General features: G+C 39.9%; 1 protein-coding gene across 1 annotated transcript in view; it reads right to left on the bottom strand.

The window, feature by feature from the left end:
- The window catches only part of PACRG (parkin coregulated), a 432,037-nt gene that overhangs the window by 363,110 nt on the left and 42,952 nt on the right, over positions 1-25,975 (bottom strand). Inside the window, exon 2 of the mRNA XM_039881247.1 lies at positions 8,093-8,227. Coding sequence (XP_039737181.1) covers positions 8,093-8,227 — 135 coding nt within the window. The remainder of the gene's footprint in view (positions 1-8,092; positions 8,228-25,975) is intronic.

Below are 25,975 nucleotides of genomic sequence, written 5' to 3'. Positions count from 1 at the left end.
AAATACTTCCAAAAATGTTAACAGTTGCACTCAGTGCATTGTGGGATGATGACTGATTTATTTTTTTCTACTTTTCAGTATTTTTTCATTTTATAAAATAACCATATATATATTTCATATAAAGAATAAACATTTAATAATAAGGATTAAAATTCATATTTTTTACATGAATTCAACTGATTATCCTACCAATACTAAGTTTCCATGGCACTTCCTAGGTCAGGATAATCTTCTTTTTGATAAAAATATAATTTCTTCAAATTGGTGCCTCAAATATTGATTAAAATTGATATGATTATTCCTGAACCCTTTATTTATATTTTACCTGAAAGAAAAGGATTAACTTTAATGCGACTGCGGGGCGTTGAAAATTCACTGAGCACCTGGAAGCCTCGGATGTAAAGAGATACTTTTCACTGCTCTAAATAAAAACATCAAACATGGACTTCTTCCCCCTACTGTTATACCATCAATCTGATTTCATTTGTCATTTGTCAAAGAACTTCTGATCTCAAAAGCGCTTCCATGAAGAGAAGAGATGTGGGCTAAGTGATCCGACAGGGAACCACGCTTTAATCACTACCTGGGACAGAACTGGAGAGTCACTCGGAAATCATCCGAGTCCAGTTTGTGTCCTTGAACGGAATTTCCTGACAAGCGACAACGGGCATGTTTGGTACACAGATCAGAGAGGTGATGCTCCTCGAACGGCGACATCTGCCCTCGGGAGGATGACAGCAATCCCGCTGCTTCACCGATTCGCGAGTGACAACATGGCGTCTTAGCTGGGAGACCTGACCCCCACCAAGGTAGGCTCCTTCCTTCCACAGTGCAGGGCACTCAACTCGAAAAGCGAAACTGATCGGTTTTCCTTCTAGCTGTCAGTCGGCGGGGGATCTGAAACTCACGACGCGGCCCGTGTCCCCTGGGCCCCCGGTCATGTGCACTGTCTTAGGCGATGCCTGCCAAATCATGTCACACAGCGGTGGGCGACCTTTCTTTTCAATCCATGCACTTCCCAGGAGTTATAAATCAGTTGACTTTCAAGCTCGATGAGACGGCATATGCCCTAGCTGGAAGAACAGATGGAGGCTTGGGGGGAAATTGTTTCTGCAGGCTTGCTCCAAGCAGCACTGCTCCATAAAAGTGAACCATTCGCACTAATTTCTCACATAAATTATAGAGGCAGGAGGGAGCACCAGCCCATTCAGCAGAAAATCTTTCATCTAGCTTTCAGAGGTCATCTCACCAATTTAAATTAAAGTTATTTCCGATACATGGTTGTATTTTCATGTGGTACACTTTTGAGACATAGCAATTTACATCAAGTAAAAGAATGGAATTAGTTGTGTATGCAGCCCCCTCCTCCAAAAACACACAACAGCACATTAATTGCCAGAGGATTATTTTTTAAGACTTCAAGAATAAGCTCCGTCTATTAATTAACCACAGAGGAATTAATAGTGGAGATGTGGCAACTCTCTTGCACGAAAATCGGGTAAATTGTCACTTCTCTTGTAAAATTTGCCTTACAAATTCTACTAAGGCCTGTTATCCAAACTCAAGCCTTGGCAGTCATCAAAAGAAACAGAAGCCCAAGACAACTCCGAGAGAACAGGGGTGATTCTTTGCGTGAAATGAATTGTTCAACCCTTAAGTAAATCTGCCTACAAGATTTCAAAAATTATAGATCAATTTTTTGAATCCATAAGAAATTGAGACATTAAGAAATTGAAGGCAACAAACAACTAAATTATTAATCAAAAATGATAGAATTTTGAGAACCAGACACGGAGGGCTAATGGATCAGGGATCATATCACAGCGTGACTTACTTTAAAATGCAGTAGTATTTACAGATCACAAGCTTTCGTGGTTTGGAGCTGATTTTAATTGTAAGAAAATTGATGCGCATTTAATAATAATTATATTCAGTAATTGTTTTTCTAGTAGGAAATTATCGGTTATGTCAATGAAAACAGTCGCATTGACAAGTGTGTTTACAGTTCACGATACCTATGTTGCTAAGAACTGAAAATAAGGAGAACCAACCAGGGAGGACATTCTGATTAAAGCCATCTTCACGTATCAGTGACTTGTGGGGCAACAAAGAATCAAAGGTGTTTGTCCAGCCACCTTCTGTAGAAAATTTAAAAGCGAATTTAAGCGTCCAATTAATTTATGCACAGCATTTTCTTCACTGGGATGTTGCAGTCGGACATGTATTTTTAGTCATTTACGAAGAAAAAGGAACCTGTCACTCTGAAGTTTAAGGAATTTAAGAAACTAGTAGCCATTGGTAAAGCATTTAGGCATAATATAAGGAGCATTTTCATGATAAGAGTTCAACCCGTCGAAACTATTGTGTATAACTCTAGCCCGTGAATTCAAATTAATTTGCCGGTGCTAACCTTCCCATTTTGTTACCAAAAGACTTGATCTCTGTGGCTAATTTCTAATCGATATTTGTTCTTTGAAATATTTCATAAACATCTCAAACACGGTGATTTTAGTAATTATGAAGCAAATATCTTAGAGCTCCCAATTAGAAAGAGCCATACCGATCACCCGGTCCATGGTCATCCCAGATAAGGACAGTGAGGCCTAGACAGCGAGCGCCACGGTCGGCGACACCGCATTTACTGAAGACAAAGTCAGAGGTGACGAGCTGGGGACGCTCCAGCAACCATCGACACGCACCACTGGGTGCCTGCTCTGTGCGGACACTGCCCTGGGCCCTGGGATAAGTGAGCGGACAAACGAGATGTCCCGACAAACGTCCCTGCTCTGGACGACTCAGGCTACACCGCCGGTGCTGACCTTGACATTGGTCCACTGCAGGTCTCTACTGGGTTCTCGTTTTTCTTATTGTATCCTGTCTGTAAAACAACTGAAACTCTTCCGATAATAAAGTGAGGAATACACATACGCATCGATGAAGCTATAGAATTCAGTGGTTAAAAAACAGAAGAGTGTGTTTTCAGCTACCCACTTAATATTAATTTACGAAATCACCATTTAATAGAAGAACTAAGTCTTGCGATCCTAGTTTTAATCAACAAGTAACTGGATGATTAATATATAAGCCTCGGGGGAAGTAAGCTTACTGGTGAGATAGTACATATTTCCCGCCGGCCACAGAGGGAGAGACGTTTTTGGCAGTGAAGAGAGGCTACCTGGAGTCCAGTCTCAAGGACCTGCTTATGAGTACCAGTACTGGCTTGAATGATTCTATTTAGACATAACTGGCTACTCAAAATCATTTCTGTATCAACTAATGGATAAAAAAACAGAACGCAGATCCGTCCCCAGAGCTATGCTAGTTTGGACAATGCCCCCCACGCACTGCCAGATGACGGGGGGTCGGATGCTGAGAGGGGAACCTGAGGTGAAGTATCAGCCCACTTTGAGCTTTTCCCTTTTTTTAAGACAATGTGAAGATTCGTGGTTTTAGTTCCATTTGCAATAGGGTTTGCATTATATTCTGATCTGGCTAGACAGTTATAGGGCCTCTATTTCTTACCCAGCTTTCTTGATATCTGGGACATCTTCATGCGTGTCTATTAGAAATTTAGTAGGAAACAAGACTCTTAGCGCATGTCACATACTGTCACATAGCTAGTACCATGGACAGATGGAGAAAGGTGATTTCTATCCATATCTACCACATCGACATGCTTATTAAGCGAAAGAATTTAGAGACACTTTAGCGTAATTGTAGCTGTTTTCATCTCCAAAATAAGTGGATGGTTTATAATACCATCTAGTTATTTTTAAAAACCCAATGCGACTATGATAATTTTCTCCAACTCTTCCTCCCAAGGTCTGTATTGAAGAGGTTATTTTAAAATAACTTGTATTCCCTTTTCTGTTTTAGATCAGGATCGGAATTCATAATAAAACGGTGACTTTCACGGTGCTACCTGGGATTCATATTTGTGTTCCTCATTAACTGTGTGAGAAACAATGAGTGTTTCAAGTTCATCTGGGTGACCGCTCCGAATGACCACAGATACCTGCCCCAAAATAGAGGACTGAAATAGGCTCCTGGCTCCTTCTCCAGACTTGACCGTGGGAAGCTGCGGTGGTGGGGGAGGAGACATAGATTTCTGGAAGTAACCAAAGAAGAGAGGGTTAGGAATCAGGGTGGGGAGAGTGGAGGAAGAAGATGGAAAGGAGGAGGAGGGAGGAACCAGAGGGTGGGAGAGCGGGGAGGAGCGGGGAGAGAAGCAAAGGCCTGAAGGCTGCTTTAAACGGATGGGGGCGGAGAGTGCCCGGAGCAGGAGCGAGAGCGTAGTTCAGAGAAAAGCAGTGTGAAGTGAAGTCGCGCGAGATTTCCCGTTCCCTACGGCGCATGCTTCAATATTTGGTTTTCGTGCAATTTAAGACTCCTGTTCACCAAAGGAACCTTCTACACTTGAGCCTCGCTTCACCTGCCTCTGAGCCGCAGAGGAGGAGGCCACAGGAGGGATTGCTGCTCAGGTCTGCACCCACGTGTCTTCTCCTTCCAGGGGCCGGGGAGACCTTGGGGTCGAGCCCCTCCCTGCCCCCAGCACAGGAAATCGAAGCATGCAAATTTAAGATGAGGAAACTCAAATACAATTTCTAAATGTCCAGAGTTCCTGCTGATTATCTGGTTTGTGACACATTCGCAACGGTTAATTCTTTGTCACTGGCATCGCCTGTGCTCCGGATCCTGGCACTATCAGCGACAGAATGAAGTCCTGTTTCCTGAATGACAGGAGAGTGAAAAACGCAGAAAAGGGAGCAGATTGAAAACATTTAAGTAATTGTTTTACTTTTGCAAATGGCTTGAACCATTGCTAATCAAGAACCCCTGGCTATATTTAGGAAATGCGTATTTAAAAATAAGAAAAAAAAAAAACATGCCAGAGCTCGTCTGGTAGGTTGCATATTCTAGGTCAGGTCTATTCATCTGTCACAGAGAGCTCGCTTGCCACTGCCAAGTGCATAGAAAATTTCACTACAAATATTTCGTAAAACTTTTTTCATATTTACCAAGGAACATATGAAAAGCACAGACAACCGTGATAAAAATACACGTACCAGTCCTACTTGTTCATTTTAACAGTAATTCCCATAGAGCAACAGTTTTCTGTCTGGCTAGCAAGTTTGGGCTTTTTTTTTTACTACCATTATCTTAATCTAGAGCAGCACTCTCTCATATGGTAACCATGTGGCAATTTAAATAAAAATTAATGAAAATTAAATGTTAGCTCTCCGGTCTCACTGGGCACATTCTGTGTGCTTGCTTAACGGCCACATATGGCCAGCAGCGACATGGTGGTGCAGACGCGGGCACATCCGCCACCGCGGAAAGCTGCGTTCAGCCCTGCTCCGATGTTAGCGATACCGCGAGGGACAGAGCCAGCGGCACCCGTCACGGCATTCGGCCTGCCCTGCTGCTCGGCATGTGGGGCACACGGCCACCTCCACGTGCATTAAACCACGATGTCGGATCCGGATGTGGGCTGAGAGGCCCACGCACGCAAAGGCGTTTCCCTGTCTCTATGCCTCTCTTCTGTATTCTGAATTTATCAGGCCGTTTATAAACTGTGACCTCAGAACGCCTCTGTTATCTCAAGAATAGATGATGATTTCCCACATGACCAAGGAAAAGGGGACTTAGACAGGGTTCTCCACCAGCGACGCACAGAGAGGAAGGAGCCTGAGATGCCGGCTCAGCCTTCATCACGCAGGGTCCAGAGCAGCGACCCCTAAATACTTCAGAGTCACAGGCCTCTCGCAATTCTGATAAAAGAAGTAGACCTTCTCACACCATGTCGGGGGCTCACTCGCAAACTCCCCTGGCATCCTCGGGGTGTCGGAAGGAGTGTGGAAAGGGGACAGGTATTTTCCTGGAGAAGCACGGCGACTCAGGAGCCTTCTGCGAGGGGCGAGGTGTGACAGGAAGACGAGGTTTGCCTGCCCAGACCCCTGCCTGTCTACACACAGGGCAGTACAGTGCAGGGGCCTGGGTTGGTTGGTTTACATGTTTGTTTGTCTTGCAGGGGGCCCTGCTTCCTTCAATATTCAAGGCCCCATGGTATCCTAAATAAGTCCTATGCTCTTACCAAGTACCAGACTGTCCTCATTATTATACTTAATAATTTCAATGTTTTGTTTTTGATATGATAGTGGTATAATTGACATGTGGTTGGCAAAGCCTTAAAAGAAGTCAGGTTTACAGGACGTTTATTTTAACGTACGCTATCATCCTACCGGCGGCAGCAAATAAATGGCTTCCTCTTTAATCTGACTTTTTAGATTGCTGAATCAGTACTATAGTCAAAGCAGCTTAAAAGAATTAATACAGCTATACAAAAGAAAAGCAGTTTATATCCCTTCTGACCATTGGATTATCAAAGATAAAGCAAAATGATTCATCTTATTATTTTTCAAGATAAACTTTTTCTAGTCTGTTGACATTTCTAAAAGTTACTCATAAGATTATTTGAACGGGTCAAAAATGCATAAATTCTTTTTATTGACACGATTTTTTGTGCTATTATTAAAAGAACAAATCCATTCTCTTTTTATGGAGAAATATGGCCTATTCTTTTACTCAAAGAAATCAGGTTTTTAAGAACCTGTACCATGTTATTTCGTGTGAACCAGCACATAGACAAACGTAAACCCACATAAGTATCAAATGTAAACAAACCCAAAAATCACAGTAAAGTTTGGGGAACATGTACTTATGTTAACTAAAATATCTAAATTAATTACGCGTCTTATACATTTTTCCTCATCCCGTGCACATCTTCACATAACAAATTTTACATTTTAATAGAGACAATTGGAAGCATAATAATAATGCCAGAACCCAATAACGAGGACACCTTCAGATTTCTCTGGCTAAATAATTTGTAATAATTCTAAGCTTAATAACCGAATACCAAATGTCTGCTCAAGATTTGGAAATGCCTGAAAATTATATGAAAACATTTAAGGACATAGAAACAATGCAAACAATTCTTTTATTTTTTCCATAAAGGAAGAGATTAATTTTAATAAATCTTTCTAAGATACTTTGATGAATTCTTCAATTTTATCATTTTATTTTTTAACATAAGTTAACTTGTTACTAATTTACAAACAATTCCTATGATCACCTTCAGACACTATTGTGGGGCTTTTTAGCTAAATGGGTCAATCGCTTACTTTAAATGATATTTGGCAAAAAGCTTTTATATTCCTTAACCTGATGTGATACTCACACATATGCAATTGCTTTTCTGTTTTTAGGCTGAGAAGCCCTTTTAGCTGATAAATATCACCCAAAGCAAAGTCATCGATGACAAAAACAATTAAATAGCAGAAGCTATTCAGCATTCATTTTTCAAATTAAATGCAACAGCCTTCTCCAGCTAAGAGATTGGCAAGTTTTTACAAATAACGTCAGTGAGCCTTTTAGAAAGAAACACAGCCACATTAGAACGGAGTCATTAGGCGATACATTTATTTTGAAGCCAATTAACCTATTGTCAGAAAAATGTCGGTGCTGTAATGGTTTCAGCGGTGGAGGTCAGCCTCTAACAGGGCACGTGTGACAGCCACCGCACGGGCTGACACGTGCTGCAGACTCAGAGGAGGGCACAGCGCTGGGAGCCGGCCCGCTCTGTGTCCCACTCTGCATTTCTGGGGAGCAGACGACCTTGGCCTATCCACTTATGTCACTAAAGCTTCCGTTTGGAAGTGTCCTGCAGGAAGGTGAAATCTGGGGGAGATAAATGGCTGCTGCTTCCCGCATCCAGCCACCGGTGCCATCATGTGATGGACTGCCTACAACAGGCTGGGCTGCCAGGTTCTCATAGAAATAGAGATGAATCGGGCACCAGACAGTTCTCTGAGGCAAAGCTACTCTGTCATTTTCTTTTTTGCAGGCTGCAATTTAATTGTTAGTCAAGGTGGACAGCTGACACAGGGGGGGCTTTCTCTAAGAGCTCACCCACCATCTTCCATTTGCCGAGAAATCACTCAGTTTATTTACTTATCAGCCCAGTGTGTCTGGCCTTGGGAGATGTCACCCCACAAGCACAGGCAACCCTTCCGGCTGTGCCCCGACTTACCTTCCACGCTATTTTGTTTCCTTTCGAATCGTGCTCAAGGGCGATGGGGAAGTCCCCCCGCTCGTAAAATTTTCGAAAAGCTGTGGGCTTGGTTGGTCTCTCTTTAAATGCTCCTGCAGCTGGAGGGCCTCTCACCTTCAAGGAAAAAAATAAATAAATAAAGGAATCAGAATAAAACATAATAAAAAAAAAAAAGCACAGTGAAAAGATTGGGTTTATTTCAGGTTCGATTTGTGTAAAATAGTCTGCACGATAAAGGCTAAATTACTAATAATGGACGACAAAAATCTCACTAGTATAAACATTTGGAGAAGAAAATGATTCTATAATCAGTATTAAGGGTCTACTTTATTTCAAGCTACTTGAGAAGCATTCTTAGAAAGTGTCACCTGAAAAATATTATTTTATGAAAAAGAAGCCTGAATATTTGTTTGAAAAATACTTAGATAAGTGTATGTATGTTCAGAGTGTTAAAACTTTTTAAGTTTTCTAATAATTGAAAATTCTAATCTTGGGTCTGTGTTATTTTGTGGAATACTAAAGTAATACATTTAAAGCATCTCCTTTAAACCTTTCTATATACATAAAATGGTAGGATATATTTTCATGTCATGAATATTAACAAAAAACTATAAAAATGTGATATAAAATTTACTAATAATAGAGTTTAAAAAGAAAAATAATGGTCTACTATGTGTGTGCATAGCATACATTTGATAATAAGATTTTATAAGAAAGTAACAGTAAAATAGATTACATGAGAATTTTTCATTCCCCAAATTGAGATTTTTATCAAAGAAGAAATACTTCATATTGAGTTATTCACGTTGAGTACATCTTTTAAACGTGCATTATTTATATATGAACTAATTAATTAGGTTACAAAATTCAAAGTGATTAGTAAACTATTTAGAAAATTATAGTCCATTGTATTATTCCTTACATATAGTCTAAACACGATTATCTTTCCCTGCTTGAAAAAAAGGTAAATACTAATCACTTATTAGTTTAATAAAAACATGATTATTTTGTTGATTCTAAATATGGACAAGATAGACAATAATTTAAGTAATATTTGTTATGCTAATTTTTAATATTTTTGTGAAAATTTTAATTTTAACAAAGAAATATATAAAATACATCTAATAAGCATATTAGCTAATGAAAATACATTTTAGCTAATACACACACCAAGGTTGATATTAGGAACTGAACGGGATATTAAGAAATACTAAGATGATTAAATTCTGGAGTGGAGTTGAAGAGCGAGGTAACATAAAGGCATTTATTAAAGTCTGAATTTCCTTCACCACATAGCACATTATCCCCAGCATACAATTACGTAAGTAATTGAGGTGACATTGGGCAGTGGAGAAGCAAGTGTTCCTCTTACTTATTGAAGAGTTGAAATGTGTTCTGGCATTAGAATTCTGAGCTACCATTTTCAGCCCAATTCATTCAGTCGATAAATAACCACGTGTGCATACGACAACCACTTCACACAGAGCTCTGAGCTGAACGCCACACGCACAGGAGGACATGCTCGGCTCCACCAGTGTGATGGACACTGGAGAGCTGTGATACCTCGACTTTCCCAATTCAGGGACCAGTAAATCTTGAATCATATTTTTGGGACTTGATAAGGAATTGACAACATTAAAAAAAAGTTACCATCTATTATCACCATGTCACCATTTTAGCCATCTATTATCACCATGTCACCCAAAAGCGGTAGAACATAATGTAAAGGAAAAACACTTAGCCAAGTTAAGCCGGCATGCAATTTATAGAACATTACAGTGCAATAGTGCATGTGTGTGTGCATGTGTGTTTGTGTGTTTGCGTACATGTGCAAAAAATGCTACTGCAGAGCACTGATTTCTGGTCAAAAGATGTCATTTTAATTTTTTTTCAATTAATTTTTTATAGATAAAGGAAATGTGGTATCTATACAATGGAATATTATTCAGTCATAAAAAAGGAGGAAGTCCTGCCATTTGCAACAACATGGATGGACCCTGAGGGCATTGTGCTAAGTGAAGTAAGTCAGACGAAAAGACAAATACCATAGGATCTCACAGTGGAATCTAAAACAAACAACTCAGCAACAGAGTGGGGTGGCGGTTGCAGGCCTGGGGAGGGAGTGGCATCTATTGATTGTCTTATTCCGTTTGCTTTGTGATCTTCCTGATTCTTGATGTGATGACTGATTTTCTGTTGAAGCATGGATGTTGGTGGATTTTGAGACTGGATCTTAAAGCTTCTGTTTCAGCTGGTTTATCTGACATCTCTCTGGCAGAGGTTCGGGGAGGGTGTCACCTCATTAATGCCACATTGGTAGAAGACTTGGTGCTCCGCCGGGCCTCTTGGACCCCCCGCGGAGGGAGCTTCTCGTTAACACTGGGTGAAGGTGGGGCTCCAGCACCACTAGGCCCCCACTGACGCCTGCGTGAGGGGGATAGGAATGGCCCACACTTGCTCCCTGCAACAAGGGGTGGCCTCATCACTGCTGGACGCGGTGAAGTCCCTGACTCTGACTCGCCAAGAGGAGTCCTCCGATGACACCACCCCAGCGGGATGGGGGAAGCGTCTGTCACGCCTGCTGGCTGGGGCGGAAGTGCAGGCTCCCCATACGTGGTCTCCACTGACCCTGCGTGTTGGGGGCCCATTCCGTGTTCTAGTGGAGATGAAAGACCCAATTCTTCACTTAAAAAATGCACCCACGACCATTTTTAGACCCTTTCTCTGCTCATCGTCTGCTAACCATCCTTTTGAGATTTTTTCCAGATGATAAATTATTCTTTATGATGTCGACAGTAAGCCTCCCACTTGTTTAACTGGCCTGAAATTTGCTTGAGATGATCCATTTTCTCCCTTTTCTTTGGATCTTCAATTCAATATCTCTTTTCCGTTCTCTCTCTTATTCTAAACAGACTCCAATCTTGCTGATTCAGAACTCAAAATTCTAACTGTCGAAACTTTTCAAGGAGGGAACACGTTTCTGTCTAGGAAGCCCAGAGGCTTTTCGTGAATTTTTATAGATAATTTACACTTAACAGCTTGGACTTGCTAGTGTGGCGGGGGCATTATCTAACTGTATGCAGATGCTCTGAAACTGTGTCTCCGGGTAATATTTGTTTTCTGCCCCAGATACATATGTATCCACTTAAACCTTATAGGAGGAAATACTATTTTTTATATTCTACATATAACCCATTCCATCATTCCACGTAATTCTAAAAATCTGTACATAAAAAAAAAAATCTAATGAAATATAATTGATCTCTGGAAAAGTAATAAAGATATTATTACTGGAAACCACACAGAAGGATGGAACTTGACTAAACTACTTTAAAAACAAGCAAAAACACTGTTAAGAATCTTTATGGGAGTCCCGTGTTTGTAGAAGAACCACTATAAATTTTATTCAACGTCAAGAATTTTGCCCCAATTTATTATAAATAATATAGAGCAAATAAGGAACCATAAATCAAACTAGATTTGTGGGAAAATGCAATTAGGATTGGCCTGAGTGGTGGGGGCTATCTATAAACCAATTAGGAAGAAGATATGGCACAGCAGAATGCTTTTAATAAAATCTAATGCACTTGGGAACCGAGATATTGAATGCACTTTGAAGTCAGCACAGAGGACAGAGTACTTTAGATGCCTGTGTTTATTGAATGTGCTGTAATGGATTTAGGGCTTAGATCACAGTCTGTCATATGGTCACAAGACTAATAATAATTAGTAGGATGGAATTTAGGGCTTTTGAAAATTCATCATCAATTGGTTGAGAAATTTCCTTTTTTGTAGCATAACTGAAGCTGCTGGGAAAAAAAAATGACTTTTACTTCAAGTGGGAATCTACATTGCGTTATTCTAATTGGTCCATTTAGCCAACTCACTTAGCTTGAAACAATGAAATGCAAAGGCATTAATTTCCTATTTTCATCAATTTCAATCTGAAATCTGGATTCACAGAGGCAGGTGGTTAAGCCGCTGGCGAGCAAGAGTTGTCGTGTCTCTGGGCTTCACAGGCGCTGAGTGCTGCCCAGGACTGGCAAATGTGTTGCCATCAGCCCCAACTTCTGAGTCAGAAGAACTGCAATTCAGTGTCTGCCCCCTTTGACGAATCACAATTGCTTTAATACATCAGACATTTTGCGATACCTAAGGTTACCAAATGACCAGGAAATTGCTTGCAAAACTTCCCAAAGAGTGAGTCCGACTGAAATGGTAGGCGTGGCATCTTAATGAGAATGAGCTCATATGACCAGGTAGCTATTGTAAGAAGCTTTAACAATGTATCGACTTAATGATATAAAAAAACATTATGATAGCAATGTTCTTATTAGTCACAGCTAGAAAAGATAACAAGAGCCTTATGTGAACATTCATATGTATAAATATTCAATATATATAGACATACTTGTGGAGACCTTGAAAGTCAGGCCCTGTGGTTAACAGGGAGTAGCAGAGAAAACTTCCAAGTGATGCGAATAACCTATTTTAGGAAGATTATTCCACTGAGACCTAACAGGGTGGCCTGTCAGAGAATGTGGAGTCAAGGTGATCAGTGTAGATTGTACTGCAGTGGTCCAAGCGTGAGAGCACAAAGGCCTTAAATGAGGGCGGCATCAGAAATCATAATGGAATCTGCTCATGTTGTGTTCATTGTTTTACAGACATTATTGGTTTCAAGAAAACTCTCACCTTACAGACAAGGACATCAAAACATAGAGAGGTTAAATAACGTGGCAGAAATCACAGAGTTCGTACACAGTAGAAAAGAGATCGGACGCCCAATCCCTGCCTCTATAGGACACGACCTCCGTCACCACAGTAGAGGATTGGGTTTGGGCCAGCACTGGAAGAGAAAATACCCAGGGCACATGGCTGATTTAATGAGAGCCAGAGGCAGAGATGAGACAGCTTGAGACTACAAAGATGCAAATAATCTATTGAAGTTATAGAAATAATAAACTGCAGAAGGGAGGGAAATCTCATTAATTCACTTACAATTCTAGCACCTATTAATAATTTTGTGATTTCTCTTTGACACTTTCCAAAAACATACATACAAAATATCGTATTTTTACATTTTTACATCCTTTCCATTTAGTATACTTTTTCACTTAATGTAATAGGTTTTGATGTTGCTGTTAATATCGGAATTTCATTTTTCATGGCTGGGCAATATTTCACCAACTGTTTGTAATTATATTTGGAATTTATATTATTCTCAATGTTTTTGGCTTTTGTAATTGTGTTATTAAAAAATCTCAGGCATATTGCATTTTCCATATTTTACATTATTTCCTTCAGACAGAACCCCCCCATATGAAATAATAAGGTCAAAATGTATTAATATCTGTGATTCTTGAGAAAGCTATTTGCTGATTAAGTAGAGCAGGTGTTCTGTCTCAGTCTGCTGGGGCCGCTGTGACACAACAGCGTAGACCAGCTGACTTAAACAACATTCGGTTCTCACGGCTCTGGAGGCAGGAAGCCTGAGAGATCAGGGGGCCGGCGGGGTGGTCGGGTTCCGGCGAGACTGTCTCCGTAGCCCGCAGACGGGGTTCTTACATGGCAGGGGGAGAGCTCTGGTCTGCCTTCCTCTTCTCACAAGGGTACTCACCCCATCACGGAGACCCCCCACTCTCCTGAGGTCATCTCATAAACCCACTCACCTCCCAGAGACTCCCCTACGGACGCCTCCCCGCACACTGGGAGTCAGGGCTCCAGCACATGAGCTCTGGGGAGACGCAAACTTTCAGTCGATAGCATCTTCCTGTTGTCTGATTTGAATTACTGCGTTGAACAAATAAGGATGGACATTTTCTCATTTTAATATAAACGCCATGCGCATACATTTGTGAATGTACGTTCCTGTCTTTTCCAAATTAACGCCTATTTGTATGATCTTTTTATCTGGCAAGGTATTAACCATTGGTTGCATTTACTGCAAATACCTCTTCATTACCTCTGTTTTCAGTTTTTATTTATTTAACATTTAAAGGTTTTTTATTTTGTAAGAAAGTCTGTCTTTTCTTTACTTGCTCTTTTTTACCTCCAGCTTTGCCTTCTCTAGATCGTTGCTCTGTCGACTGCACAACGAATATTCGAATAAGACTCATTAAATCGTATCTCTCACCTACTTAAAACGCATAAGTGATTTCCCATTGACGCGCGGCACAAAGACGTTTGTGAGCTGACTGTTGGTCTGTCTGGTCATTCCTCCACGGATGCCCCAAGCATAATTCATACCCAAACACCAAGAGGTCTCAGATGTGTCCTGCTCCCTTTGGCTCCACAATTTCTCTCTTCCATCAACTCGTAACTCTCCCTCGCCCCCTTCACTCCTTTTTCTCCTGAATAACTACAGATCGCCTTCAAGACTTAGCACAAACCTCATCTCTTCGAAGAAGCCTTTCCTAACAAGCCATATCCCTATCCTTCTTCACGTGAGGCTTGAAATGCCTGCAGGGCAAATAATTAGACTTGCCCCTGAAACCTCACTCTGAATGGAGACTGTTGGGGGAGGGTCTAGGCTATCAATAGTGTTTGTAAGCAAGTGGTGCGTTAAATCTATGGAAATTGGTAAATTTTTCCAAAGGGAGAGTAGACAGTGAAAAAAATGTCTGGGACCCTGAGGTATTACCTGGAGATATAATAGTAAGTGGATTCTGTGAGGGAAAAGGAAGAATCGTCCGAAGGATGGCAAGACAATGGGGAAAGAATGCGTAGGGGTCCAGAATGAGTCATCCCCAAATGCGCCTCTGTGGCATGCAGCTTGAGTTAAAGGCAACTTTATTTTCAAGTTTAAGAGGAACTTCTGTGCTTCCCCCACCCCCACCACCACACACACACACCCGCCACCTTAACTAACCAGAAGAATCTGAGTTAGAGACCTTGCCCACTCATGACTATCAGAGGTAAGTTCTGTTGACCTCTCTGTAGGGCAGGGCAAACTTCTGTTTACTAAAGGTCTGCTCTTCTCATCATCCTGCAATGACCTTTTGAAGCCCCCAAGGCTCAGGATGTCTCACAGCCTATGTTGTCTTTCTGTCTCTGAACCCCTCCTGCATGCTGGGTCTCTCTCTGACTCTCTCCTGCATGGGGGGCCCCCATACATATGTATATATCACCTTGGGTTATTTTCTCTGACCGCTCTGCTTCATGTTTATCTGATTAGACCAGCCAAAGAGCCTGAAGATGCAGGAAAGTTTGTTCCTGCCCCACTCATGGCATCAGAGAAATCAATGAATGAGAGGGACACTTTTTCTTTTTAATGATACAGAAAGGTCAAGTAAGAAGAGGATTCTAAGTCCTCTGAGAATTAAAAAGCTGCTGTGTGGGGAGCGAATGGGGAACAGGAAGGGGAACCCAGCCGGACTCCAGGACTGCCTGCCCTGGGGGCTGTCAGAGTCTGAGTTAAAACAGCGCAAAGTTAATGGTAATTGGAAATGGGGAAATAAAAGAATATCAGTGGATATAATACTTGAATTCATAAACTATTTAATTGCTTATGAAAACAGAATAGGTTTTAGAGTAGAAGATATATTTATAACTAATACAATTATCTAAAAGGGCCAGAGGAACTTATGAAGTAGGGTATAGGTTTTCCATATTAGGAACTTACAAATATGAATTTAAGAATCTATTCTTATGGACGCATAAACTAAAGTGTTTCTTAGAAACAGAGTTAAGAAGTTGGCTCAAAATTAGATACTGCCTATATCATTCATCCATTAAAAAACATATTGAATACATATTTCAAAGTCACTAGGCTTCGTATTACTGGAGACAAAAGGATAAGTCAAATATCTTATCCTCAGGATATAGAAAACCCCCAGAATCTTCTATCGAAGTAAAGATGTGATACGTGCCACAGAAAGATATATAGAAATTTGGAGACTCAGAAGATAAATGCTCAGGTTTTAAGACATTGTTCCTTTCCATTAGAAAAAATGTTATTTAGCCTTGCAAAGTACCTACGCTTTTCAATGGAATCAGGCAAAAATATCTTATAATTTTCTATAAATCTGAATTCTGTATAATTTTAATTAGAAATAATTAGCAGAAAATTTGGTTGCTGTACCATAGATTTGTAAATTTACAACTTTTAAGCGATTTATGATTAAATCAAATTTGCCTATATTTTCTGCATGCTTCTTAGATCTAAATAATTATCAATTTTTATCAAAAATTTATAACCAAAAAATTCACTATTGATGAAATTATGTATTTCCTTTCCATGTAAAACTTTTCACATTATAAAAAGCAATATATATACAATTTACTATTGAATGATACACTTGAAACTTATTAGATTTTATTAATCAAGGTCACCCCAATAATTTGTTATTTTTAAAAAAAGGCTACTTAAATACTTAGAGGGAAAATATCAACTTTGTGTATGACATGTATTAAACCTACAGACCTATAACTTTGTTCAATAAATCTGAAAGCAATGAAAAAAAAAAACCTGCATATTTTATTTTGAAATTCACTTTTATAAATGAGAGATTTTTGCTTAAAATCTAAGGCTTATGTAATACTTGAAATAAATTAACCTAAAGTACTTGCAGAGACTAGTTTAAATAAGACTACCATAAATAAAAACTAAAATTATTACTGTGAATATTGTAATAAGTTGCAGATGAATTAGCATTGTCATACAATGATTATGAAAATAAACCAAATAACTTTTGTAGTTTTTCAGATAGGTACAATGAGAAAGATCTAGTTTTAGTGAAGAGAGTAACGTGGAGTAAAATGACAAATGCTTCAACTTAAAAATTTAAAAGATTTTGCTACTAGACTTAATTTTTCTACTTGACAATAAATTACGCCCTGCCTTGTTCCCAAAAGGATGGAAGGTAGCTCATGAAGACACAGGCAACATAGACACGTCAGCAAGGACGAGCAAGCTACGGAACCCTTCAGAGCCTTTGCCTCCTGACGTGTCAGATTAAAAAAATTACACTGGCTGACCTCCTAGAACCTTCCTACACCTCTATAACCCAGCATGTGTATTCATTAATTCAACCAATATTGAGGACATGCGATATTATCAGAGAACTCACCCACTTGTAGAGCTAAGAGGGACCTCACAGGTCACGGAAACGCCTTGTTTTACTGTTGATAAATTGAAATCCAGAGAAACTACCGAAACACTTCCCAGTCTACTTGTCAAGGCTTATTTTTCTCAGCTCTGTCACCTTAACGGTGATCTCAGCTGCAGAGATACTACACTTCTTTCGGGCTAGCATCCAATAACTTGATTTAGAAATGCTTCTGCAATGCTGTATGACATAAGAAAGTCCCAAAGATTGCTGAGTAACTTATGGCTACTTCATTTAAAATTTATAACTAAACCGGAACATACTGGAGTCTGAGATTTTATTTCAAAATGCTGTCTCTATAGTTTAAAACAGCCCTGAAGGCAACGGCTGGGCTACAGAATTTCTTTTAAATTGTTTTTGTTTAAAGTACTAGGCATCGGTGGTTCTTTAAATTCTCTACAGCAGGAAAAGAAGAAAAAATCAGATGGATAGTCTTTCCTAACAAAATGAGGTGCAATAACCAAATCGTACAGAAGAAATCTTGACAGTAGAAGGCTAAAAATGTTTCCTCAAAAGCTGTCTTGCAGTTAAATAAAGGAAAAGGCCAGAGGTCTAAGTGCCCAAGTGCGATTCTCGCCAGCGACTCGTCTCCAGAGAGTCATCAGGGATTTCAATTTAGACTATGCTATTTAGCATCTGTCTTGTAGAAGTGATAACGTGCCTGAACGTCTGCGACAGCTAGGCTAATACACTGTCACACCTAACACGAAGGCCGAAGAAACGAACGAGCTAAATGTGGAAGGAGAATATAAATGCACACGATTTTAAAAGATACTCTGTTCCTCTTACGCCTTAATGTTTAAAGCAGGGTAAATAGTATCCATCTAAACACATATCTTCTTTGTCTTGTAACAGAGTTATTTCTTACTGAATAATTAGAGTAAAATGTTATTTTTGTATATGTGAAGAAACTATTACCATTCGCATTTTACATATCATGAATATTTTAGTAGAAAATTCGAAAATCCTGTGTCTAATGATGCAAACTGATATTCTCCAGAAAGAACGAGCTATTTAATAGAAAACAATTTTAGGACTGTGCACAATAAAAAGATATTTATATCGGTAAAAACAGCATTCTGCTTTTCTTTCAGTCTACTGCGGGCTCCTTCTAAATTAAAGTACTTTGCAAGTTCACACAATTTACAGATATTAAATACCTTGATTATAATTCTTAAACTCTACTGGTCATATAAAGGAAGAAAGAAATGTACTCAAACGTAGACAACACTCACATGACAACTTAACTGGAAGGCAACGTAATAAGAAATACTAGATTACAGCTTTAGTGATCTGGGTTTTTTCCACCGTGGCTCATTCAACCGATAAAGAAATGTTAAGAATATTAAAGAAGAAGAAGGAATGAAGATGGAGCCAGGTAGTGCGATGTCTATCCCAGGTAAAGGCAGCAACACATCATCATCCATGGTCCAGAGTGTAATGTTTTCATTTTTATTTACATTATATTATTATTATTATTATTATTATTATTATCATTATTACGTAAATAAAGTGCATTTTTCCTGAGCCAAGATCTTCATCTGTGAAAGCTAGCTGAAGTTAGGTCAGCTTGTGGCCAAAATAAAGACAACTTGTCCACGCAATAAATAAACCATTACCCTCTTTGCTATCAACATCAGGACAGTCTTGGCCGTTGGTCTGACCAGTCCCAACTAGATATTCACAATTCGCTAACCCAGAAACTTCTATCAGTAGCTTCCTTTACATTCAGAAGCATTCCTTCTGGCATAGCCATTGTTTACTTTATATGCACGCTTGTGATATGATTTGAGTAGAACTTGTAAGGATGATCTGAAATATGTTAGATATTATTAGAATTTTATACAAGCATTCCATATATTTGTATAAGTAATTTATACACACACACAAGCTGAGTCAGTGAGGAGTTTCCTCGTGTGTCTTTCCTTCGAAATGTTACTATATCCTTGTTTTTATTATATAATAAAATGTGAGATAACCTTCACTTAAAAATAAAATATGGAAGGAGTTGAGAAAGGCCTCCTGTCCAGCCTACTTCAGCTCCTTAACAAGTACTAAATCTCAAAAGTTAAAATGATTTCTAGTGTGGATATTTCTCGCTTCTTTGTATTCTAAAAGCATACAAAAATAATAGGTGAGTAAAAATAAGCCATGAACTTAATTTACTGTCATATCTGGAGGAAAACTGACCACCAAAATCCAGCTAAGACAAGGTGCATGTGGTGTAGGAGAAAGAGAAGAGATGAAATATGCTGAGTGATGAGAGAGACCATTGATGCGTTCCGGAAAACACCAGAAACAAAAATCACTTCTGGTGAGGAAGGTCCCATGAAAGGAAAACTTTGTTTCTCGTTTGCAGAAATGGTTCACAGAAGAAAGCCTTTCGCATATCACTGGTGTCAGAGAAGCAGAGGAGAAAGGCCACCAAAGTAAATACATAAACAAATATTTGCGACCCTCTTTCTTTCGGACAGCAGAGAAAGCTCTTGGACGATAAATCACAGAAGAATGACACCCTCTACCAAGACCCAGAAGCCTACTTCAATTACAGTCTAGGAAAAGCCAACTCACTCAGTGATGAGTATTAAAATGGGACCTGGCACAGTATCGAAGCGAAGATACTACGAGGAAAACAACATATGAAGGAGCAGTGAAACGTACCAATCGACGAAAAATACCACCATAGAGACAAACGCTATGACCAAATATTCTGCCAAGAATTTTAAAAACTTGACGAAGCAACCACTTCTATGGAGGAAGACCGAAAAGTAGGAATGCAAGAGCTATGACAGAGGAGAGATGAGAATGTGATAGAAGATGGAACATAAGCTCGTAGAACTCTGAGAATGAGTAGGATAACATTTCAAACCGCGAAGATGAGACTGGAAGAAGCAGAGAGGGAAGGGGCATTGCAGAAATGTAAAGAAGATGCAGGTGACTGAAACGAGAAAACTGGATGACGTGGACGAGAAAGAGAGACTGTCAGGGGAGATCGAAGTTACGTACAGTTGAGGTTCTCACAGAAGAACTGGTATTGGGACAAGTGGGCAGTCATCTAGAAAAAATACAATTGGAGCGATTCCTCATACTCTACAAAAAGACCAAAGATTTAAATGAAAAAGGGAAAGAAAGAACCAACAAATGGCCTAAGAACAGGGTCCATCGTGGTCTACGAAGCCCTGCTGTGGTCTCCCCTCCTGCTGCTCTTAATAGTTACCTCTGCCCCAACGCACCGGGCTTCCTGCTGCCCTCTGAACCCACCGAATGCTGGGAATTTGCTCAGATTGCGCCCCCTGCCTGGAGCGTTCTTCCTCTGCCTGTCTAGTTGATGAACCTCTGTTAAGTGTCTGCCCAAATCCCCTCGATGAGACAGACCTACCTACCATGACCATCCCACTTAATAGAACAGCCTCCCCACCTTGGACCTCTGACCTTCTTACCCAGCTCTGCTTTTTTTTTTTTTTTTTTCCTATAGCCTTCATTCTCTTCTAATATACTGTGAAATGGATTGATAATGTTTACCGCTTATTGCCTTCCTACCTGAGCTAAATTATAAACTCCATAACAGATTATTGTTTGTTTTGCTCCCTGCTAGATTAATAGTGCCTGGTACAGAATAGGTATAACGCACGAGTTAATTTGATGTTATAGTAGAGGTGACATTGCTGATGTATGCAGAAAGGCTGTACTACTCGACATATGGTGCTGGGACAACTGTATATTCACGTAAAAGAGTGGAACGTGGGCTCTACCTCACGCCATACACAAATCCCATGCCACGTGATTTAAAGACAAAGATTAAAGGCAAAACCATGTAAAGTTTAATGAAAGTATAAATAAAATTGGTTATAATTTTGGGCCAGGAAAGAGTTTCTTAAGAAGGATAATTAAAAGCAAAACCCATAATGAACAGATTAATAAATCTGTACACATTAAAATTTACAATGATTGCCCATCGAGGGACACAATTTAAAAAGTTACAAGGCAAGCCACAAACTTGGGAGAGGCATATCCAACGCATGTAATCGATTAAAAAAAATTAGTATCCAAAACATAGAAATACTCTCAACAAATCGAAAAGATAAAAAGATAAACAACACGATAAGCAGGAACTTCACAGAAGAGTGAGACTTAACAGCCAATAAACGAAGATCCTCGATTCTATGAATAATCGCAGAGGTACAAATAGAACATAAATGAAACCTCTTCATGTTGCCAGATGACCAAAAAATATGATGCTATAAAACGTCAGGGAAGAAACGAAGGCACGGAAGTCACACCTCTGGTGGTCAGCGCGTAAGCAGGTACGGCCACTGCATAAACAGGTACGGCCACCGCGCAAACAGGTACGGGCCAATCGCTACAGAACAGGTATCAGCCACCGCTGCTAAAAGAAATGAGGTACGGCCACCGCGTAAGCAGGTACGGCCACCGCGTAAACAGGTACGGCCACCGTGTAAGCAGGTACGGCCACTGCGTAAACCATTGGGCACTGTCAGTAAAGTTGCTTTTATCCTGTGACCACACAGTCGCCTTGTTGGTCGCATCTACCCTACAGAACCTTGTACACATCATTCCTGTCTTTCCCAGTAAGACAGTAAACTGGGAGATGTTTATGAGGATGTTCATGGCGGCACTGTGTGTGAAAGAAAAAAGGAAACACCACAAAATTCTTAATAAGGGGAAGGGGTAAATGATGGTTGCGTTTCCCTGAGATGGGTGCGCAGTGGGGAACGTGAGTAAAACATAAATTTACTTACGGACGAGACTCAAGAGGGCGCCCTCGTGTTGAGAAGATCAACTCTCCCTTGTTTGCCCTCAATTCAAGGTCCAAGAGATGGCACTGTCCCCCCCACCGCCAACACATAATAATAATACATTTAATGCCCATACACGCGACACACACATTACCTACCATACGCGACGATGCGACACACACGCCTATACATCACCTGAATAATACACGCCCATACACGCCTTCAATACACACGCACACACACGCCTTCATTACGCGCCCATACAAGCTCATACACGCACACACACACACACGCGCAAAGAATACCACACACGCACACACACGCCCACACACGTACACACACGCCCATACACGCACACACACGCTCAGGCGTTTCCCTCACCTCCTTGTTCTCACTGGAACCTGGCTTTCCTCTAAGGGCACCACCACCTTCCCCACAGGGGCGGCGTCTTCTCCCCCAAACCCACTTTGTAACACGAGACCTCACGCGGGCGGGCTGCCTTGTTCCCCGTTGCCACTTCCAGGCTACTCTATAAAATCTCAACATCCACGTAGCCGATTGGACCGGCAGCCTGGCTCTCAAGGTCCTCGACCCGTTCTCCTTCGAAGATGGTGATCTGCATCCTGGCCAGCCTCAGTTACTCTGAGGTTTATTACAAAAATAGATAGATAGATAGATAGATAGATAGATAGATAGATAGATAGATAGATAGATAGACAGATAGATAGATAGACAGATAAATATATAAATAAATAAATAAAATCGCAGCCTCTCCCCTCCATAATTTCAACGTCTTATCTTTCTAGCTCAATCCCTCTGAAGCCCTAAGCCTAAAACCCTAACTCCCTCCACCGTAACAAACATCCACCTCCTCCTCGCTGCCCTCCTGCCCTCCTTCCGCACTTCACGGTCCGTACATTATCTGTACCAGAGCCTCTCGCTCACGTTCATCCTCACACCCTCTCTTGGTTCGGTGTGCTGTGCAAAAGTTCAATGCCGCGGAAATGAAGCTCTCGGTCACTTCTGGGCTAACATCTACGCACATGAATTTAGCTGGAGCCACACGAAGCTGGCGACTGCGGGACCCTCCCCTGCTCTTCACTCCACCGCTCACCCAGACGACACGAGTTCGCGCCATTTATTCTCAACTCAAACCTCCAGCTCCTCTTCCCCGCCCCCGTTCGCCGCTGATGGTCTCCTCTTCGCTGAAAACAGAGATCACATAGGGAACTGCTATGCATGGCTCCCACCCGTCTCCCCCCCCCCCCACCCCTGCAGCTAACGGCATGGAAAACACCGGCCGCCTCCCTGCCAGGCCTGAGGCAGAGCCCAGCCCTCCTCAGGGCTCGCCTCTGAGAAAAGCTTTCCAGATCGCCCTTGTTTCAAACTGCATATTACCCCTGCACTCCCAAGCTTCCTTCTAGAACAGAGTACTACGTGCTAAATTTAAGTCAAAGGGATGACATCTATTTCTGTTAAATAACCTAAACAGAGGTAAAAAGCACCAGAGTGGTGCTGGTCTAAATGCGGATGGAAGACAAACATGAGTACCATTTGTTAACTTCATAAACGCGTACTCATGGAGCATCTCTCGTTCTGGGTTCTGGGCATGTAGGAATAAACTAGACAAATAAGATACCGCCCCCACACCCCCCAGAGTTTCCATCACAGAGGGATCAGACCATCTATAAGTACATGGTTTAAAATAACAAGACAGAGCAGGTGTAAGAAGATATCGCTTTGACGTATTTGAAAATTTATATGTAGGTGGGGGAGGAGAGAAGGAAAAGTCAACAGTGATGCTAAGGCCTTGACCTGCAGGAGTAGAAACATCCAGACAAAGCACCAAGCAACCCAGAGCGGTGGGGGACCGAAGAGGAAACTGGTCCACCGAAACCACTGTGCTCAGTCTGGCTTTCAGTCCTGTAAGCAACACGTTTACAATCTAGGTGAAGTACCCGTATAATAGCGACTGTTTCTGAATAAATCTCACACTGTAAAACATACCTTAAAGTGTGTGAAATCGTAAGGATCAAATATATACGTTGAAAGCAACATGCTAATTCTACCTAACTATGGCATATTCTAGGGGAAGAAAAACTGGTTAGAAATATGCTCGTTTACGCTAACAAAAAATTCCACTTCCTCTTTAAATATACATATTTCTCCTTTAGAAAAATTCTCTGGAAAATACACAATAATATAAGACTAAGGTTTTATAAGCAATAAATCTTGTCATTTTATTAGAGCTATCTAGCCGAATGTAACTCAATATTTTAGAAGTGCAAAGTAATTTAAAAGACATATTCAGATCTCTTCTGGCTTTAGGTTGTCTTTTGATACATAGCAGGATCAACACAGATCTAGATAAGACTGCTCTTAGAGACACTGTAATGTTAAAGCATCATTCTTCCAAAAAGCAATTTATATTTTCATCCTACTTAAGAATGTATAATAAATTTAGTGCAGAGGGAAAATCAGGTTTATAAGTATCAGAGAAAGGGATATATATATATGGTAAGATTTTTAAAGGGCAGTAGAGATGATTAATGAGCCAGAAAGACTGATTTATGAGGAAAGATTAAAAGAATTAAGTATGTACAGAATAGCTAAGTAAAAAATATATATATATATATGTATATATATATATAAAGGAGACATTATTTGACTTCCTGCAAAACAACAGAACTCCATTAGGAGATTTAAAATGGACTAAAGAAGGGAAAACTATGCAAGCACCTGAAAAGACTCAGAGCATCATGTCTGAATTATTTAGTTTTAATAATATGCATATATTTTGAACCCTAGTCCCTGCGGAAACATCATCATTGCCAGTTCAGAAACATTTAGTTCAAGCCAATGTAATACGAAGGAAACAAAGATTTTTTTTCCAACCATCTTAGATCTAAAAATATTTAAATATTTAGATATACTTTGCTACTTTTAAAAAAGCATATGAAAGCAGAATCTCTCTTTACTCAGATAAAAGAGAGAATGGCCTACTCTTTGAGATCCAAGTCTAATTATCAGTCTATAGAGACTGAGAAATAGTAGATGGTCAACGTTATAGGCTAATTTTACAGTAAGACTTTTATTCCATGTGCAGATAGAAATATAGGTTTGGAGGACATGATTCAAATCATGCTGAATTATCATCAAGCTCTCCCATGATGCTTTTTAAGAGTGGTCTCAATGAACCTGCACTCTCTCCGGCCAATCATTTTGGCACAGTTATCTCATCATTGTTATATAGGGGGAAACAGTTAATGTAAATTCACAGGAAATTATTTTCTATTGAGGAAGGCCAAGGGGTTTATGAAAATAGTCTAAATTAATATCTGCTGATACACTGGAAGATAATTAGTTTATGTAAATTAATGTATGATATTCATGATTTGAAATGAACCTATTTAATTTTCAAATAGCTAAATATAATAAAATATAAGAAACCTCATTCTATAACTTAACCAAGAATAATCTGAGGCAGTATACATTCCTTTTTATCTATATAAAGAAAAATATGCTCCTTAGTTTAATTTTACTTTGAAAATCAACATGATTATGAATTTTTATGGTAATCTTTGTTTTCTTCAAAAGATTGTATATAGTTTTCTATAAATAATAGTTATGTTCAAATATTTGATGTACCAATACAGTTATGCTAGAAGACTAAAAGAAATTTATATATTTTATCAAGACTGTTATCTAGTACTATAGGAACTATAGGATAGAAATACTATAAAAATTATTATTGCAAAATTTAGTCAAGGGTCAATTATTCTAAAAATTGTTTCAAGCTTTTAAGAGTCACTGTTGCCACCCTCTCATCCAACGATCAAAACGGGGAAAAAATACCTTTTCTATTCTTTTAGATTCCTTGCAAATAGTTGCCATATCATAAATTTTACAACAAAATAAAAGGTCAAATATTTAATTCAATTATTTTTTAAAAATTATCGTTTTGAGATTTTAAAAAATCCTGAGTATGCATGCAA

Source organism: Pteropus medius, unplaced genomic scaffold (genome assembly GCF_902729225.1).
Source record: "Pteropus medius unplaced genomic scaffold, Ma_sr-lr_union100, whole genome shotgun sequence".
NCBI classification, from domain to species: Eukaryota; Metazoa; Chordata; class Mammalia; order Chiroptera; family Pteropodidae; genus Pteropus; species Pteropus medius.
This window is presented reverse-complemented; position numbering and strand designations above follow the sequence as displayed.